Below are 19,429 nucleotides of genomic sequence, written 5' to 3'. Positions count from 1 at the left end.
GTTGTGCTATTGTTAAAAAAAAATCCTTGGCAGTCATCCTACAGTGGTATCTTATGATGGGAAAGAAGCACCGTAACACAACTTTAAATGAAAAAGGGAAGAAAAGCTGATAATGTGCTGCATACAGAAACAGGACTCGGCACTCTACCCCAAGAGCAAACACAATGTGACCTTCAGGGCTCTGTGATTTGCTCTGCAAAGAGCAGCTGATATGGACAGGGTGCTGTGTATTGGGGCCATGGCACTATTGAAAACAGGCGCTTAACTCTTCTCCATGCAGTCCCCAGATCAAAAATGCTCTCCACCCTCCCAGTTGCAACCATAATAAAGAAAAAGCAGACATGATATGAGCATATCTCTCCCACTCTCCTTACTTGCATTTAATGCAGCCAGGAGAGTGTGGGACACAGCTTTAATTGGGAAGGCCCCAAGCATGCTTAAGTTAACATCCTTAAGGGTTAACACACAGCTAGGCATGACTGAGAAGAAATAAAGTCAGAAGAGTTACCAACATTCCAGTCTTATCTGCAACAGAACTTGCACTATGCCTTAATCAATCTCTACTGTGTTTCTAAGTAACAACAGAAGTTGGGGGTTCTTAAGAGCCCAAACTGGATTTACCTGGTCAAGGTGCATGTGAAGTAGAATTTCCTTCTGCAACAGAAATCCTGACCAATGAGTTGATGCCACCCTGGCAAACTGTGTTAGTAGTGTGTAGCTCGCTCTCACAATGAAATTATGCTGGATGTTGCAGCCAATTAGTGTGTGTATATGCCAACATGTGCCAATGTGTCATCAAGGCTATTTAAAGTACTGCTCACCCCAAAAAGGGGTAGAGCAGCTTGGTATTGCAGGCTTTGGCTTAGCTCTGCTCTCCATTTATTGCAATGAACTTTTCCCCCTTCCTCTTCACCTGGACTTTGTACAAGAAGGGAATTTTAAATAAACTTTAATGATTGTACCCTGGGGGAAAGTGATGACCTCCAACTTCCAGTGTTACTAACTTACAGTCCAGTTCCCTATCACCTTCCCCTCCAAACAATTATTTTGATTTATACTTTGGGGAATCTAACCCATACCACATGAAATCCATCCAGTCAAAAAGCAACATAACATTGGTTAATTAGATTGGTAGAACAAACTTCTATGTTATCATAAAAACCCTTACAAAAATGAGAAGTATAAAAATATTTACCTCTTGGTGTACCACTTTTTCACAGTCCTCTGCCAACCTCCCAAAAAGTAAAATATTGATTGTGTCCGGTCTGAAATATGAGTTTTCTGATTCTAGGAAAAAAACCAAGAGCAATTCAAGTGTTTCTGTAACAATTATCTAAGCACAAGGCAACACTAATTCTGGATGTGGGAGTAGGTTCCCATGGAAAACCACCTCACATCAGCAGTGAATGAACCCAACAGACTCTTAAATAGAAGGTATATGGATCAAATCATAGTATACTTTTAGAATATACATAGTGATGACTACAGTTAGGAGCATATATATCATACTGTAAGGTATAAATGAATCCTGCAGGTGATTAATGTAGTTTGCATTTCCAACTCTGTCTTGCAAGAGGAAACTGAAAGGCAAGATTTTAGGGTTGCCAGGTCTGACTCAAGAAATATCTGGGCACTCTGTGGGTGGAGCCAGAAGCAAGGCAGTGACAAGCAAGACTGAACTCCAAAGGGAATTCTAGCCAACACATAAAGGGACCACACACCTTTTAAATGCCTTCCCTTCATTGGGAATAATGGAGGATAGGGACATCTTCTTTTGGGGCTCATAGAATTGGACCGCCTAGTCCAATGTTTTTGAAACTTGGGGGTTTCTTTGTGGAGAAGAATTAGGTGCTATGCTGAAGATTTGGTGCCTTTACGTCAAAAACAGCCCCCCCCCCCCCGAGAGCCCCAGATACCCATGGAACAATTTTCCATTATACTCTATGGAGACTGGTCTCCATAGAGTAATGTAGTGCCCAGTGGGCATTCTCCCCCCCCCCCATTTTTGATAACCCTGAAGCGGGGGGAGGCCTCCAAACCAGGGGATTCCCTGCCCCCAACTGGGGACTGACAACCCTATTTGTGTCCAGCCAATACACATACCTGATTGAGCAAGTTAAATCTGACAAGGAACTGCACCCCTACCTGAGTTCAGATTTTCATATAGTATCTTCAATATACCTTTTCTGCCATTATGAGAACTGTACAGCAATGTTCTTCAAACTCTGCAATAGGTCCTCATTTCCCATCTTTTACTCATTAATTCAATGCAACAGGTTTCTCCTCCCCACCCCATCTTTATGCCTTCAATGAATGACAAGTAACGAGCAAAACTGAGAACTATATATTTAAATACCTTGAAGTACAATTTTGAAGAAGGCTTTTCCATTTCCAAGTCTAGTTAATGGATAGGAAAGAACAACTACTCCCTGAAATGAAGGAAAATAAATCTAATTAATGAGTCAGAAACTGCTACAAGAGAAATCATTATAAATAGTGCTTAGCATATTTACCAGAACATCCATCCGTACTGCCTTGCAATGTGTCTACAGCACAAGCATCACTGTAGTGTTTAGGACAATGTGGCAGCAGAACAATTATTAGGGGTTTTTTCTAAACATACATGTCAGCGGTAAAAGCCTAAAATTGTACACCAGACTTGTTTCTGAAGATAATCTAACATTAAGCCAATTTTATTCAAGTCTGGTGAAAGCAAAAGTAGAAACAAGAGGCCCATCTCTTCTATTTCCTACTGCAGGGTCCTGCATGTTTTATATATATGTGTTTGCATGTGTATCATTATGTAGAAAAAGAATGTTTTCATTAGCACAACTTATTTGCATATGCCACACACCCTTGACTTCACTGAAAGGTGGAGTAAACTATATCAGCTCAGCATCTACCTTAAAATGCTTTTTGAATTATAGTTGTCATAATAAAACCTGACTCCCATCACACTTTTTAAATTACTTTCTCCTATGTGGCCACAGTGGCATGATGAAGATTTCCATCTGTCTGGTTTATATGTTTTGATTATTTTCCCATTTTTGTGGGGAAAAATATTAGAAGAGCTTGTCTAATCTTAGAGTTCAGCAAAGTTCTTACAGGGGGTTTAAACAATGGAGCCCAGAAGCAAGGGTTTTTTTGGGGGGGAGGGGGGCGCGCTAAGAAAGAAAGTACAATAAAATGTAGAGGTTCTGGAGCTCTGCTCCTGTGAGCTCCTTGCCAAAATGCGGCCTATGTGTGTGTGTGTGTGTGTGTGCATATGAAGTTAAATGTGTATGCATGCGTATGTATAAGAAAAATAATGTGCATGCCTGTATCTATGGGAAAGTGTGCCTATACCGTCTATCCTTGGCCACAGTACCAAATTTAAAATTCACAATTTGATGTCAAGATAAGAAAATCATTTTTTTTTTATTGTTGACTTGGTACTTTAGCATTTTGTTTTACCTCTATCATGACAAGAGAAACTGCTTAAATACACAGGAAAATGTAAACCTTATGCATAGCAGGAGACCAGTCAGTTGTACTACTATCACTCTATATTAAACTGCCTCAGGTTACAACTCCTCCAGCATCTCAGCTAGTTCTCTAAGGACATACTTATCTGTTTTGAGCATAGCCAATATAGTAGCCTTCCTTGGAAAACAGTAAACATGTAGTGCAACCACTGTGATGATTGTAACGTACTTCAAATCTGCTTCTAGGTAAAACACAGCAGATGTGGATTCTCCAGAACAGTGCCTAGGACATGTTCAGATTCCCTAAATGCTTCTGTCAAATTAGCAAGAACTACTTTCCATGTTAGCTGTGCTTTTGTGCCAGGTTTTACAGTCACCTGTTATTTTTCCCCTTCCAGGCAGCAGATTTCAGCTGTGTTAAACAGCAAGGCATGTTTCCTCTAAGGTAATTATCCATCACAATGAAATAAAATATTGAACATATATTTTACACTGAAACAATAATACATGAAACGCTCTCTTTTTATACAAACATATTATGGCAGTCATCTTTAGCAGCTTCATTGTTTTTGTGCCTCCATATTTATTTTACGAACAGAATTCAGTGGCTAATAAGACTACTGAATCAAAATTGTTTCAGTAACAGTGCAAGTATCCAGAAGAAGGGTAAATCCTTAAAGAAAACATCAGACAGCAGGGGTGGGGAGTGGAATACAGACATGCAACCCTCTTTACTAAAACAATTTCTACAAATAGTTTGCCTACTTCCAGGAACTCTAACTATGCACTTGGGATAATAATATTAGACTAACAGAGAAAAAAAGTGCACGTCTGTTTCAGGTGTATACACTAAGGAAATTGAGAAAATAAAGCTATAAACCTTGCTGAATACTTTTGGTCCATTCATAGGTTACTAATACAAACTTCATGCATTAGGCTATCACAACAGAAGGGGAGTAAGTCAAAGGCATCTGATTTTGCCAGATTTTTTCAACATTTAAGATGCGCCATGTCAACAATTCAGACTGAAGTATGTTCAGGAATGCTTCTCTAGCTTATGTGATTCTTGACCTCAATATGGCTGTCTTCACTGTGCCATTTGAAAGCCTGCATGGGGTTCTGGCTAAATTGTCAGATCAGGCTCTTGGGAGACCTAGGTTCAAAATCCTCACTGTTACCATGGAAGTCTCCTGGATGGCGGCCCAGTCACATTCTCTCAGCCTAACTTTTTATCTGTTGTGGACAGGGTTATTGTGAAAAATGCAGGAGGGGAGAATGATGTAGTTCTGGGTCCTTGCTAGGGATAAAAGAAGGATATAAATAAATGTAAAATGCATTTGTACTCTGTAAAAATTCCTTCAAACTTGAGTAATAAATTTATTTATTTGGCTTATATCCCACTCTCCCTATAAGGCAGGCTCAGGACGGGTTACACGAGAAATCAAACAATTAAAATGATTAAAAGCAGATTACAATTTCAATTCATTAAAGTGGCCTTTTAAAAAATGGGCCCAATAAGATGTGTCTTTGGTAAGGTTGGATCAAAACTCCTTTACTCTAAGTATGTGTGATGGACTTAAAGCAGTCTATCTGTGTGAGTGGTGAGAAACTGATTGGCTGGGCCGTTTCCATGCGGAAGGAGGCTGACAGAGGGGGAAAATCTTCTCAGGGTTCAATTCAGTTGAAGCTCGACTGGAGATTGGAGCTAAGAGCAGTCTGTCAGCTCAGTTCCTGAGACAGAATTGGTTTTTATAGCTTCTGTCTGGAAGAGAGTTAATTTGTGAGAAGGGGATAATCCAAAGCTCTTTCTCAGTGAAAACTCTCAAAGCTGTGGCACAGTGTGCCACAAGGCAGAGGGGAACTTTAAGGCTCTGCTGAGGAATTCTGTCGGTGCCAAAGGACAGACTCCTGGTTCTAACAAAGAACACAAACACACTGGGAGAAGGACAAAAGGTTCTTGTGGCTGTTTGGAAATCCCAGAAGTCAGACAGGGATCCTAGATGTGTGGGACTTAACACAAAGGGAATTGAGGTGCTGGTGTGAATAGCCCTCAAGGGTGCTAGCTCCTGGGTATTGTTCTACAGTCTGGAGCGTACCTGATTGCTAGAGGAAAGGGTCTGTGAGGGGATATATCCATCACAAGTTCAGTCAGTCCTCTGAGTGAGTGGATCTATATATGAAAAGCCTGAAACTACTTTATACACCTTTCTCTAATTAAGAGGGTTATCCAGAGTGAAGGAATCAGTTTGTTTTTATATTACAACTTCAGCCTGCCAACATCTATAGTGTTCTAGGTTATTTGTTATTTGAATCCCTGCCTGCCAACTGATTTTCATAAACACAAGATAGTTATTATTTCCTCCTTTCCTTGCCTTCTAAACATAATATTTGTTTTTTTACTTTGAAACGCTATCAGTGCCTTTATTATTTTCCGACAAGGTTTAATTCTGGTTTCTTGAGGTACTGGGTAAAAGGGACAAAATTTAAAGTGGTCCGTGTTTATCCATTCACCCTGACTGTCCTTCACAGTATGTTTCTGGCATCCTTCTCCCTCTCATTTTTTTTTCTTTGTGACATTGGTTCTGAGTGTACTAATAATCAAGAAAACTTATAAAAGCTGCATCCTAGAACTTCAGTTTGGTGCCAGTTTGGTGTAGTGGTTAAGTGTGCGGACTCTTATCTGGGAGAACCAGGTTTGATTCCCCACTCCTCCACTTGCAGCTGCTGGAATGGCCTTGGGTCAGCCATAGCTCTGGCAGAGGTTGTCCTTGAAAGGGCAGCTGCTGTGAGAGCCCTCTCCAGCCCCACCCACCTCACAGGGTGTCTGTTGTGGGGGAGGAAGGTAAAGGAGATTGTGAGCCACTCTGAGACTCTTCGGAGTGGAGGGCGGGATATAAATCCAATATCTTCTTCTTCTTCACTCTAATCCAAGGTTTATTTCCACATCATCTTCAGTTTTATGGTGTGCACGCATCCTACGAACTGCATGCTTTCCTTGCAGAGCACGTCTTCACAGAAAACAAAACAATGTAATTCTCAGCTAATGTCTCAAAGTGCTGCTGATGAGAAGGCTTTCAAATTAATTTCACCAACAACAAATAAAAGCAAACATGCTGAGAAAATTAGTCTTCTATGTTGTAGTCTACATGAGAAAGTTTGCACACTGAGCCTAACATATTATAAGCACTGTGTTCATACCACCAGCAGAGAATGTTTCTTGCTCATCATAGTCCAGCACCATGTTTTCCTTGTTGTAGCAGACAACAGAAAACTACTGGTAGAAAGGAAACTAACGTTATAAAGACAAAAATTATACTGTGATGTGATCCTTCCCATTTTTTTAAAAAAATGTTTGTTCATAAATCTGAGAGAAACTATTGATTTTTAAATGCTCCATTAAGTCATCAGAAGGAAATTTTTATCACAATGCCATTAAAGTTTAAAGCTTAACCGAAAACATCACCATCTATTACAACCCCCCCCCCCTCCACACACACACACAGTTCTACTCTTCTTCAGGGGTAATAAAAGTTTAAAAATCCTTCAAATATAGTCCTATGGAAATAAAACAAAATTGATAAGACTGACTTCCTAGCACATTCTTTATTGAGGGACAATTCTGCCAGATTTACTTCCAAGTAAGCATACTTACGGTAGATTCAAGCTGTAAGGGACGGGGGGGGGGGGAGATATAGCATGTCTCCAAAGGGAGAACATTAACTTTAAAAAGACCATTGTTATTCAAGTAACTTAATCTTATGAAAGTTTTAATGAGTATCAAGCTAATGCACTTAAAATCCCCCAAAACAACAACTTCAGTTCAAAGAAATCTTCAAACATGGTCCACCACTAAATACAACAGGAATTGATATTATCAAGCAGTCTCACATTCCTTGGACGACAAATACTGTAGTATACCAATATCAGACTAGAATCTACGATGCCCGGGCTCAAAGCCCCATTCTGCCATGCACCTTACTGGGCCAGTTATTCTGTCAACTGAACCTACTTCACAGGGATGGTTGTGAGGATATCATGGAGTAGGACAGGACTATACACACCACCATGAGTTGTTTGGAGGAAAGTGGGATAAACAGGTAAATAAACAGTAAACAGTATGTCTCAGGCCTTGCTGGTGTAGGACTACAGCAGAACCAAAAAGCCATGTAACAGAATGCCTTTCCTTAAGAGAAACCATAACAGAACATACTGAGCATCTGCGTTGCTACAGTATCCAGGCAAACAGGTGTGAAAAACCTCCGCTTGAGACCCTGGAGAGCCGCTGCCAGTCTGAGAAGACAATACTGACTTTTGATGGACCCAGGGAGGTCTGATTCAGTATAAGGCAGCTTCACACGTTCATATATGTTCAGTTTTGTCAATAAAAGGAATTGCACAGATTTGCGATTTTGCTGCGGAACAACAGCTGCTCCTTTCTGCTGTTGTTGGCAAGCTTTAAAGTTACACAGAACTGCCCACAGCAAGCATAACACAATAGCAAGCCAGCTTGCGACAAAAAGAAACGACAGTCTTCCATTCAGCGTGCAGAAGCGTTTCGTACACCTCGGAAGCTTGCTCGTTCCCAACATCAAAATGCCAACCGTTACCAGGCACCCCACCGTACAGAAAGAGCCACTTTAGGGACCAGTCGTTTTGCACCGGGACGAGTCTTCACTTTGGCCGCTTTTATTTACAACGGTCTTTTTGTTTCGGAGGGGGTGAAAAGAGAGAGAGATGCATAGGGACCGGCATTTTTTTTTTAATGAAAAAAAGAGGGAAAGAATGATGAAAGTAAGTTTACCTGAAAATATTTGTTGGTATATTCCCCTCCCAACTGGAAATGCTTCAAACCGACTCTCCGGAGATGCTTGGGGAGCGAAGTTTTCAATTCCTGCAGGGACCGTTTTAGCTCCAGAGGCATCGCTTCTCTTGACCGAACCGAGTTAGTTCAGCTTTTGTCAAACGCATGCATATTCGATTTTAGTACCCAAATCGGTTAGATTTCACTGGAAAAGGCTGCTAAAAGAAACGTTGACTTGCTTGGTTAAATGGGAGGACTTGCCTAACCCGCACCAAAAACTGCGGACTTCACGAAAATCCCCAGCGCGCGCGCGCCCCGCTCGCTTAGCCTAGGTCTTCTCTCTCCGCGGCTCTCTATGATTCACGGCGCCTCCAAAACCCGGAAGATAACCAGCCAAGCGCATGCGCGGGGTGCTCAATGCCTCCGCCTGTGGGTAACATGAGAGGCTGTAAAGATTTGGCGGGGAAAATACGAGCTATGCACTGGAAGGTGGAGTCCGTGTCCGTCCCCGTTGAAGAAGCGTCGCCTGCGTTGTTCCTCGCAACTTGTGCAAAATTGCGATCTTATTCTGTGTATGCATGCACGGAAGTAAGTTCCGCGTTGCTCGACGGAGCTTACTCCCCACTAAGGGGGCAATTCTAAAACAGGTCTGTACAAAAGTTATATTCAACAGGAGTGTTTTTAGGACTTGGGCGTGAGTGTGCATGGAAGAAGAAAATTGCACCCCCGTGTGCAGTTAGCTGAAAGATCCATTGAACATGATGGAAGTTACTTTTGAACATGTATAAATCCATTGTTTTAATTTTTTTTTTCAGGTCTGCAAGCAAAGCTTTCTAAGATTTGTATTTACACAAGCATGGAGATTCCTAAACAGTCTCTTCTTCTAAAATGCTTATTACACAATATACATTGCTGGGTGGTTGGGAAATTTCTGGAGATTTGGGAAATGGAACCTGGAGAAGGAGGGATTTGCAGAGGGGAGAGGAGGGACTTCCGCAGGATTGTCAGGATAGAATTCCACACAGTTCACGCTCCAGAGGAACTGGCCACTTTCGTCTGGAGATCTGTTGTGATTCTGGAAGATCTCCAGGCTACACTTGAAGATTGGCAGCTCTACTGTTTGGATCATTTTTTAGTGCGTCTTGAAGTTGTTTGCTTGTTTGTTGTGTTTTGTTTTTTGATAGATCATAGTGTTTCCTATCTCAGGGTGATAACTCGGGTTGCAAACCTCCATGTGGTGGCTGGAGATCTCCTGCTAGAAATCAGTTCCCCTGGAGAAAATAGCTGCTTTGGAAGGTGGAATCTATGACATTATGCCCATTGAAGTCCCCCCCACCCCCTTCTCAGGCTTCACTCCCAGAATCTCCAGTATTCCCCAACCTGGTGCTGGCAGTCCTATTGATAATTGTTTTATAAAAATAGAAAAGTTGCTTTTCCTTGAAGAACTTACGGTTCACATATGGTAATCGAGCAATGCCAGTGGTACTAGCTGCAAATTCCATATATAGCTATGATGGGATGTGTTTCAAAACTGGCTACTGATATCAGATTTATAAAAGGCAGCTTTGGTTGGAATCTGACTCTTCCAGCAAACTCTAAAAGTAAAATCCCATTAATAGGAAAGACAAAACGATGAAAACACATGACATTTAATTTCATGCCAACTTTTATTTCTGATGTGACTAAAAAAAAAAAAGTCTTCTCCAATATAACTGTAGGAATGTGAGTTATTCTTTTTCTGTTTTGTCCCCCAAAAGTAGTATAAGATGTTCTCCAGAGGTGAATGCAATCATACTTGCATGCACAAATTAAAAATGAAACATACCTTTAAAACTGATTTTAAACTATATGAGGAGGTGACTCTCCATGTATTTGTTTTTAACTAGTTAGAAAAAAAGTTTTAGTCAAGATACTTGCAGTTTACTATTAGTCACTATTGGTTTGCTTCTGAAATTATAGACTTCAGGGTTCAACTGTGGCTGGGGGTAAAGTGTTAATTACTGTTGAGGAATCCAGTAACACTTTTGCTGTTGTTTCCCTTGATATTCTAAAAAAGGCAAGCTTAATAGTTATAAGAAGATGTGAAGATATTGGATTTATATCCCGCCCTCCACTCCGAAGAGTCTCAGAGCGGCTCACAATCTCCTTTACCTTCCTCCCCCACAACAGACACCCTGTGAGGTGGGTGGGGCTAAGAGAGCTCTTACAGCAGCTGCCCTTTCAAGGACAACCTCTGCCAGGGCTATGGCTAACCCAAGGCCATTCCAGCAGGTGCAAGTGGAGGAGTGGGGAATCAAACCTGGTTCTCCCAGATAAGAGTCCACACACTTAACCACTACACCAAACTGGCTCTCCATTTATATGGCTCTCCATATAACCATTTATGTTACTCTTATCACAGGTAGTTGAGACAGAGCACAGCATTCTTTTTAAAAGAAAACTGCCATACAATCAAAGGATAACAACTATTCCTCAATATGAGAACAATACTAACAGAAACAGCAGTGCTTTTTAATGTCAGAGTATGAATTATCCTCTGTATGGGGAGGGACGGTAGCTCAGTGGTAGAGCATCTGCTTGGGAAGCAGAAGGTCCCAGGTTCAATCCCTGGCATCTCCAAAAAAGGGTCCAGGCAAATAGGTGTGAAAAACCTCAGCTTGAGACCTTGGAGAGCCGCTGCCAGTCTGAGTAGACAATACTGACTTTGATGGACCAAGGGTCTGATTCAGTATAAGGCAGCTTCATATGTCCGTGTCCATGGCGCCTAATTGAAATGTCATCTTTGACAAAAAAAAATCAGGTCTACTATAATTATTTATAATCATGAATTCAGTACTTTATGGGTTATCAAGCTCCAGGTGGAGCCTGGAGATCTCCCAGAATTACATCTGATCTCCAGAAGACAGATATCAGTTCTCCTGGACAAAATTGCAGCTTTGGAGGGTGGACTCAAGGGCACTATATCCTCCTGAGGTCCTTCCCTTCCTCAAATTCCAGCCTCCCCAAGATCTACCGTGCCCCCATCTCCGGGGATTTTCCAACCTGAAGCTGGCAAACTTAGTAAGCATTATTTTTAATAGGAGAATAAGCAGCTGCTGCTTGGAAATTTCCTGGAGAAAGGGTTATATAGATTATAGACTAGATTATATAGACTACTGTAACACCTTCTACATGGGGCTGCCCTTGACTCAACTCCGGAGGCTGCAACTGGTGCAAAACGCAACAGATAGGTTGTTGTTGGAGCTATCTGTACGGCAGCACATCCAACCTGCGCTGGAAACGTTACACTGGTTGCCTGTGGCATTCTGGATTCGTTTCAAGGTGCTGGTTATAACCTTTAAAGCCCTATACGGCCTGAGACCTGTTTACCTTCAGGACCGCCTTTCCCCATATGTGCCCCAGAGAGCACTACATTCAGGGTCCCAAAATCTCCTTCAGATTCCTGGACTGAAAGAAGTTCGATTGTCCACCACTAGAGCCAGAGCATTTTCAACAATAGCCCCTGCTTTGTGGAATGCCCTCCCTGAAAACATCAGGGCCCTGCGGGACCTGCCACAGTTCCGCCAGGCCTGTAAGAGCTGTAAGACTATTTAAGCTTGCCTTCAGTAGTTAAGGGGAGGTAGCAAATGTCCCACAGCACTGACAGTCCCACTGGACAAATAGATATTGAGAAACACCAATGTGTATCTTGGATTTTATGGTTAAAATGTGTAGAATTGATTTTATTGTATATTGTTTTTTTAGTATTCTATGTGGTTTTTAACTGTTGTTAGCTGCCCTGAGCCTGTTAGGGGAGGGTGGGATATAAATCTGATAAAATAAATAAAATAAAATAAAATATATAACATTAAATTGCTATTCTTCCTTGTTCATTCCATTCCTTAATATTTTACATTATCCATTATTTGTACTTAGAATTAAAATGTTTGTATTTGTTTGTATTTAAAATGTTATGTATTTTAATATAGTCAAAGGGGGATGAACTGATACCTTCACTGTATTGTGCTTTGTATTTATCGTTCTAAAAACTTTAAGTGATAAAAAATTATATATGAGAAAGAAATCCCTTGCAACCAGAAAAGGAATTATTTGGCTCTTTATCTCCATCACAATGAGAACCCAAGATCTGAAGTTTTAGGAGCTTTAAGGAAGAGATGGGGTGTTTTCGCACTTACGTTTTACTGGCGCGAAGACCCTCCTCACGCCGGCGGATCTGCAGTGATTTCGCACTAGAAGCGCCGGCGCAGCCCATTGCGCCGGCTACTTCCGTCGCTAAGCCAGCGCAAACGGAAACCGCCAAGAAGCAGGAAAACGTTTGCGCTGGCTTAGCGACGGAAGTAGCCGGCTCTTTGGGCTGCGCCGGCGCTTCTAGTGCGAAATCACTGCAGATCCGCCGGCGTGAGGAGGGTCTTCGCGCCAGTAAAACGTAAGTGCGAAAACACCCGCAGTATTTAGGCACACAATCAGAAGCTGTTTGTTATCCTTTTCTCTGTAGAGTTTGGTATGAGCAGCAGATTTGCTTCTGGCTTTTGTCTACTCCGTTTGGGAGTAAGTCTTGTTAAATTCAGTAGGATTTACTTACAACTAGATATGAGTAGGATGGTAGTTTAAAATATTTGCAAATAATAGAAGATTAGCAGAGAACACAGAGAACTTTTTCATCTGCTGTGCCAGTTGGGGAGGGTTAGGGACTGGATCGAGACTAAATTTTCCATCAACTAGATGTAATTTCTCTGATTCCACTCTTGTACTGCAGCTCACTGATTTTCATTAAATGCTACACATAAGGGATAGGGGACCTTGAGCATGAGGGAGGTCTGCTTTGGGAAGGTGGAACCAACGGTAGTTTACAAGTTAGTCTGGATTCAGCCCCAAAATACTGACTAGATCCCTTATGTCTTTAAGATTCTATCAGAAGTATAAAGGATTCTGCGCTAGTGCTGTAACGTGACTGAGTTAGGAACCAGTACTGGACCTGCATCAGGGAGAACAAGTGGGGCTAACTAAGTGGAATCTTTTGCTGATCTACTCAGAAGTAAATACAGCTGTGATTAAAGGGACTTACTGCCAAGTAAGTGTTTATAAAATTAGCAGTCTTAGCAATCCTAAGCAGGTCTATTCAGCAGGCATACTCATGCCTATTCAACGAGGCTGACTCAGGCCTGCACTGTTAGAATCCCCAGGTTTCTGAGACCTTGGTACCCGCCCACCCCCATAATGTTCTCCAAATAGGCAGTCTCCTAATTAGTTGGAGAAATTGCTTTAAAGGAGACAAGTGAGAGGGGGTAGCTGGGATTCTCCACCTATGTATATGGGGATCTTTTCTTTCAGAAAATTGTTGAAATAAACTAGGCACATTTCTACCAGAAAGGTTTTATTTAGAAAAATGAGTTGTGCCAGAATTTGACAGAGATTGGTGTGGTTCAGCTGGAATTGGCTTAAATTTCCATAGTTTGATTCTCTTTCCCGTAGAACTTTGTAGCTTGGCTGTTCCTCTAGTCTCTCAAGTAAGCATGCTTTATTAACTTGATCCCAATACATGGCTTACATACCAGGAGCCCTTGGTACCAGCCTCAAAATCTAAACATTTAGATATCATGGTATGTGACTCCATGGCATGGGGAGTGGCTGGAGATTTCTGACCTCATAGATTATGAGCTGACTCTGAGCAGAGTTCAGTGAGGGGCATAGCCTGGTTCCTGTAATAGTCTTGATTGGTGTCTGCATTGAAATATATAGATGCATCAGGTATATAAGACTTGCTTTTGCTTTACTCTGGGCTGCCCATCATAGACTCCCAGGGTTTCAGTGTACATTTGGGTAGTAGATAGGAATATTCCTTTTTGAATTCTATAAAGTGCACTAATTTTAGGTGTTGGATTTTCTTTATGTTATTGGGTTTTGCTTTTGTGTGATTTCTAGGTTCAATAAATAGTTCTTAGTGTAAAGCAGCTGTCCTCTCTCTCTCTCTCTCTCTCTCACACGCACCAGTCTCTCGCCAGTCTTAATCCAGCCCATTGAACTCTACTGGGGTTAGGGGTGGGGTATCCCAGGTAGTCACCTCGGCACCAGAATTCTTCAACAGGAATAAAAAGGCAAATCACATACATACAAACAGACTAACTAGCTAAAAGGAAAACAGGGGAGATGGTAGAGGCATCTGCTAAAAAAGCAGTATTTCATGGAGCAAAGAAGAGAGGACCCAAATGGATTTGGGGGTGTGAAGTATGGCACCAAGAACACACACACTGCTATGGAGCAGGGTGCTACAGTTACAGGGGGAAATGCTCCCTGAGGAAGTCTGATGTGTTAGCCCCCAAAAGAATAACTTGATTGTTTGTTTGTTTTTTGGAGGTAAACAATGATTTGGGAGAAGTGGCTTTACCTGAGGTGGACTATAGGTGTTAATAGTCCTTGATGGCCCTGTGATTACTGGATGGAAAAAGATACCAGGTTTTGTGAATAGTGTTAAGTATAGTTTAATTCGGGTAAATGGGTGAGGGGAGGGAGATCAGGCATTGATGACATTAATCTAAAGTGAGGAGGTAACTTACTTGGAAGATCCATTGTCCTAAATCAGGTATGTCTAACAGGTAGATCATGATCTACCAGTAGATCGCAGAGGGGTCAGAGGTAGATCACCAGCCCCACTTGGTCTCATGGTTTGCTGGACAGGTGTTTGGGTTTTTTTGATGATTGTTTGGTGTGGTGGTATTTGATTATTGGTGCCAATATGATGAATTCTTATTTTTACTTTTAGAACTGCATGTGTGGTTTTGGCATCATCCAGAGGTCTTCAGTTCCTGTTGATCTTTAATACTTTGGGACAGTGACAGCTTTGGACCAGATTCAGCCAGTGTTAACTTAGCACCCCAGCCACCCCAGTCTAACAAAGATGAGTGTTCCGAAGAAGAGCAAAACCTACCACTTTCATGATGAATGGGAAATGGACTACTTCTTCAACATGGTGAAAGACAAGTGTTGTTGTATACTTTTTAACACCGCTGTATCCTTGCCCAAAAAGGGTAATCTGGAGCATCATTATAAGGCTCTGCATAGCAATAAGTTTGATGCTGATTTTCTACCCAAAAGTGAAATTCGTAAACTGAAGCTCAAAGAACTTAAATCTTAATTGGCTGCACAGCAACAGTTGATGGCGAAGCCAAGGTCACATTCGGTCAATGCAACCATGGTATCCTTCAGGGTCAGCAACGTGATCGCAAAGAAATGCAAACCTTTCAATGAAGGAGAATTTGTAAAAGATTGTTTTCTTGAAGCAGCAGACAATCTTTTTGAAGGATTTAAGAATAAGAAAGCGATCACAGCTACTGTTCAAGATGTACAATTGTCAAGAAACACCATTGTGCGGCGAATAGAAAAGATGTGTGGAGACACAACTGAACAATTGTTGGAGGATGTTTCAGTTTGTGCTGCTTTCTCACTCCAACTGGATGAATCTACAGACATAAGAGACATATCCCAGTTACTAGTCTTTATCCGGATGGTTTTTGAAGACTTCAGTGTTAAAGAAGAACTGCTTGGAATGATTTCTTTAAAAGGGAGAACTACCGGTCAGGAAATATTCAGCTCTTTCTATTCTTTTGTGACAAAGTCACAATCTTCCATTGCATAAACTTGTTTCCATCACTACTGATGGAGCAAGAGCAGTGACAGGTGAAGTTAACAGTTTCATAGGCCTCCGTAGACAGCATGATGACTTTACAGATTTCCTTTCTTACCACTGCATCATTCACTAGCAAGTTTTGGCAAGCAAGAGACTCAATACAAAGCCTGTCATGGACATCACTTTCAAAATTGTAAAATCAGTTCGTGGAAGATCACTTCAAAGACAGCTTTTAAATCTTACTCTTGATGAAGGGGCAGTGGAAATCATTTTGCACATAGATGTAAGGTGGCTAAGTAGGCACAAATTTCTGAAAAGATTTTGTGATTTGCTGAATGAAATACGAAGGTTTTTGAAGGAGAGGGGAGATGACAAAGCAGAGTTGAAAGATGAGGTGTGGTTATGTGATCTGGCATTTCTCACTGACTTTACAGGCGAACTAAGTGATATGAACATTGAACTACAAGGTAAAAACAAATGCATTGGCGAGATGATGAGTACAGTTTCATCCTACAAGTGTCAAGCATGGTAGAATTCCACTGGTAATTGATTGTTTTAGGGTCCTCCATAAAGCTGGCCTGTGAAATATCATGGAGGACCAAGGTCTATTAACTCTGTTATTCTTTCCCCCTCCCCCTTCTTGCTTTATTGCTTGCAAAGTAGAAGTAGAGAGAAACGAAACTAACTTGAGAAAGAGTAATCAGCACCTTCCCATACATTCCTGTTAGGGAGTGTGGCACATCTGGGGAAAGCAAGGACGGAGTCCTGATAACGCTATGATAATGTAGACATTTATGATAGTTTATGTGTGAGAGCACATCCCTGGCCCCCACCTTTTGGAATCCTTTTGAAGTATGCCTTAAAAGTATTTATGTATCTTTAGCATCACTCTCAAGAATCTGTTACACTGAAAGTATCAGTCTATCAATAAATGTAGTTTTGTATCAAACCTGACTCGTCATTAAAACTGCATGCTTGACAACAAGAGCAAATTTGAGCTAACGATGACTGACCTTGCAAACAACACTTTTGATCATTTTCCTAATACGCAGGACCATCTGGGACAATATCCAATTTTTTTTTTCAGAACAAGAAGTATGTGACAGAAATCTGCTCTGTTATCCAGGAATTCGAAAAAAGATTCTGTGACTTCCAAAGAATTGAAAAAGCTGTGGAGTACTTGTCATACCCATTCAAAGCAGATATGGGCATTAAGGAAACTGCAGCTGCTATCAGTAAAAATTACTCATTGAACAAGGCATCTCTTGAAAACGAAATAGTAACCCTTAAAAATGACATTTTTCTCAAGACCCGCGCTAAGCAAGAATCGTTTTGGAAGCTGGTGCCTGGAGACAAATTTCCCAGCTTGAGAAGATGCAGTGAAGCTGTACACTCCTGTTTCAGTTCAACTTATTTGTGTGAATCTGCATTTTCCCATCTGAAAATGACGACTACACAGCGTTCCAACATGACAGATGAACATCTCCAGGATTCCCTGAGACTGGCCCTCACGCAATATTCACCCAACTTCAAAAAGCTAGTAGATGAAATGCAGGCTCAGACGTCTCACTAATTAGCAACAGCGACGTTTTAAAGATTGTGCAAGATCTGCCTGGATCGATACTTGACCTACATTTAACACAAATTACTCAATAAAAGTTAAAGAAAGTTATTAAGACAGTTAAAGAAAGTTATAACAATAAAAATGTAAGAAAAACTGTTAGCAGTTCTTTCTGGATCTTTGTCTCTGTTTTGTTTTTGCTTATTTTGCTTACCAGTAAATGACAGAAGGTGCATTGTAAATGGGAGGGGGGGCCGTGGAACCCAACTTTGGTGGGTTAAAATCTAATTCGAAACTAATTTGAAACTTAATTTTCATGGTGGTAGATCACCAGCACTTTTGTCCGGAAAAAATAGATCACGACCTGTTCGAAGTTGGACATGCCTGTCCTAAATTATACATCTTCCTAGGGTGGGAGAGGAAGTCGTTAGCTGGCCAGCTGCTCTTTCTCACATTTCTAAACTATATGTCCAAATTTGTCCCCAGCTGGCATCCATTATGTGTCATTTTGGGCTGCGCAGTGTGTGGCAGGTCATGATACTTGAGCATGCTCAAATACTATAAGCTGCCATATACTGCCTGCCATGCACTGTCTGTCTGTCTGTCTGTTTTGGTTTTCTATCTATAAACTGCCCCTCAGTGAGAGGAGGGGTCTGACTGCTAACAATTACAGGTAAGATTATATTAACAGTAGTGGGTCATTGACATAGTGGGATAATAGGCAGCCCTGCCCAACAAGTACATTGGTCCTAGTCCAAGAAATCATATGTGTGACATTGCCAGTGTAACAGAGATGTCTTCATATATTTGGCCCAAGAGCTCCCTCACTGTATCTGAACAGGGAAGTTTAAGCAGCAACTGCACAGGAAAAGGGGTAAAACCTCATAGCCTTGTAAAGCTTCCTAGCTTTGGTCCTAGTCTGGGGCCCATACAGCCGCTACTTCCCTTTTAAAAATATTATAAAGATCTAATCTCAGATCACTCTGCAACATTCTAATTTGGTCCCAACTTTGCTTTTAACTCAGTGCTTCAGTTAGACTTGGAACATATATAGCAATGAAATCTAACAGCATTTTCAGACAAATTCTTAGTTGTTAAAGAGCACATGAGGTCATAGAAAAAATACATGAAAGTCTCCCTATACTTCTCTGAATTATTCCCCATCTATATTTGTCCTTTGCTTCCCAAGTATTGGATCACCTCATTTATTTTCTGAAATCAGGGGAGGTAAATATCATCTTAAACTTTTGACAAAAGAACTATATTCAAATGGAAAAAGACTATTCAAATGTAAAAGTTTAGGAGTCTTACAAATACAGCAGAATCTGAGAGATTAAAATTGTGTTGAAATGTTTGACCTTTGCAGCCCTGTATATATGGAACTAGTTTTTGAAAAGGTTTCAAAGAAATGGCTATGTAAAAAAAGGAAACCTGTTTTAAACACATGGGGGGTGACTGATAAAATCTTTATTTCTGTCAGAGCAACTGATAAGATGTGCAGTAAATACATTTTAACTACGAGATGAGCATTTACTCATTTCTAGTAGAATGAGGCTGCTGATCTTTTTGTATTTTGAAGATCTCAGCAGCTACAGCAGCCAGAATTTAATAGCCAAGAATGGTAGTGGAAGCTGGCCAGTGGTACAGAGCATAGTAGCAATGATCTACACAGAAAACTTGGCCTACCACATCTGAGTATTTCATCCAGTGGTACCAGGTGTTCAGAACACATTGAAATTTTTCTCAGATACAAAAGACAGTCTGCTGTCCTGTCCTGTTCAGCGTACTCTCTAGTCAAGCTTGTCAACATGGTCTTTGAGGTAATGATCCATATTTATTGTCTTGTGTGATTTCAATCTTTCTATTAAGGTCCTCGTAGCCAGGATATGAAGAATCAGCAAGCCTTGAAATTTTTCAGGTCGCCAGCTGGCAAGGAGGAATGGGCCATCGCCAAAGCAGAGCAGGGGCCTGGGAGGGGG

At 41.2% G+C, this 19,429-nt stretch overlaps 1 protein-coding gene across 1 annotated transcript in view; it reads right to left on the bottom strand.

Annotated features, from left to right (window-relative positions):
- POT1 (protection of telomeres 1) overlaps positions 1-8,389 on the bottom strand; it is a 135,703-nt gene extending 127,314 nt beyond the window's left edge. Inside the window, exons 1-3 of the mRNA XM_060244811.1 lie at positions 8,266-8,389; positions 2,357-2,429; positions 1,196-1,287 (exon numbers count right to left, since the gene is read on the bottom strand). Of these exons, the coding sequence (XP_060100794.1) occupies positions 1,196-1,287; positions 2,357-2,429; positions 8,266-8,385 (285 nt within the window). The 5' untranslated portion in view covers positions 8,386-8,389. The remainder of the gene's footprint in view (positions 1-1,195; positions 1,288-2,356; positions 2,430-8,265) is intronic.
- Between the last annotated feature and the right edge of the window lie 11,040 nt (positions 8,390-19,429).

Source organism: Heteronotia binoei, chromosome 8 (genome assembly GCF_032191835.1).
Source record: "Heteronotia binoei isolate CCM8104 ecotype False Entrance Well chromosome 8, APGP_CSIRO_Hbin_v1, whole genome shotgun sequence".
In the NCBI taxonomy this organism is placed as follows: Eukaryota; Metazoa; Chordata; class Lepidosauria; order Squamata; family Gekkonidae; genus Heteronotia; species Heteronotia binoei.
Note: the sequence above shows the minus strand (reverse complement) of the source record. Positions and strands in the feature narration are given on the sequence as shown.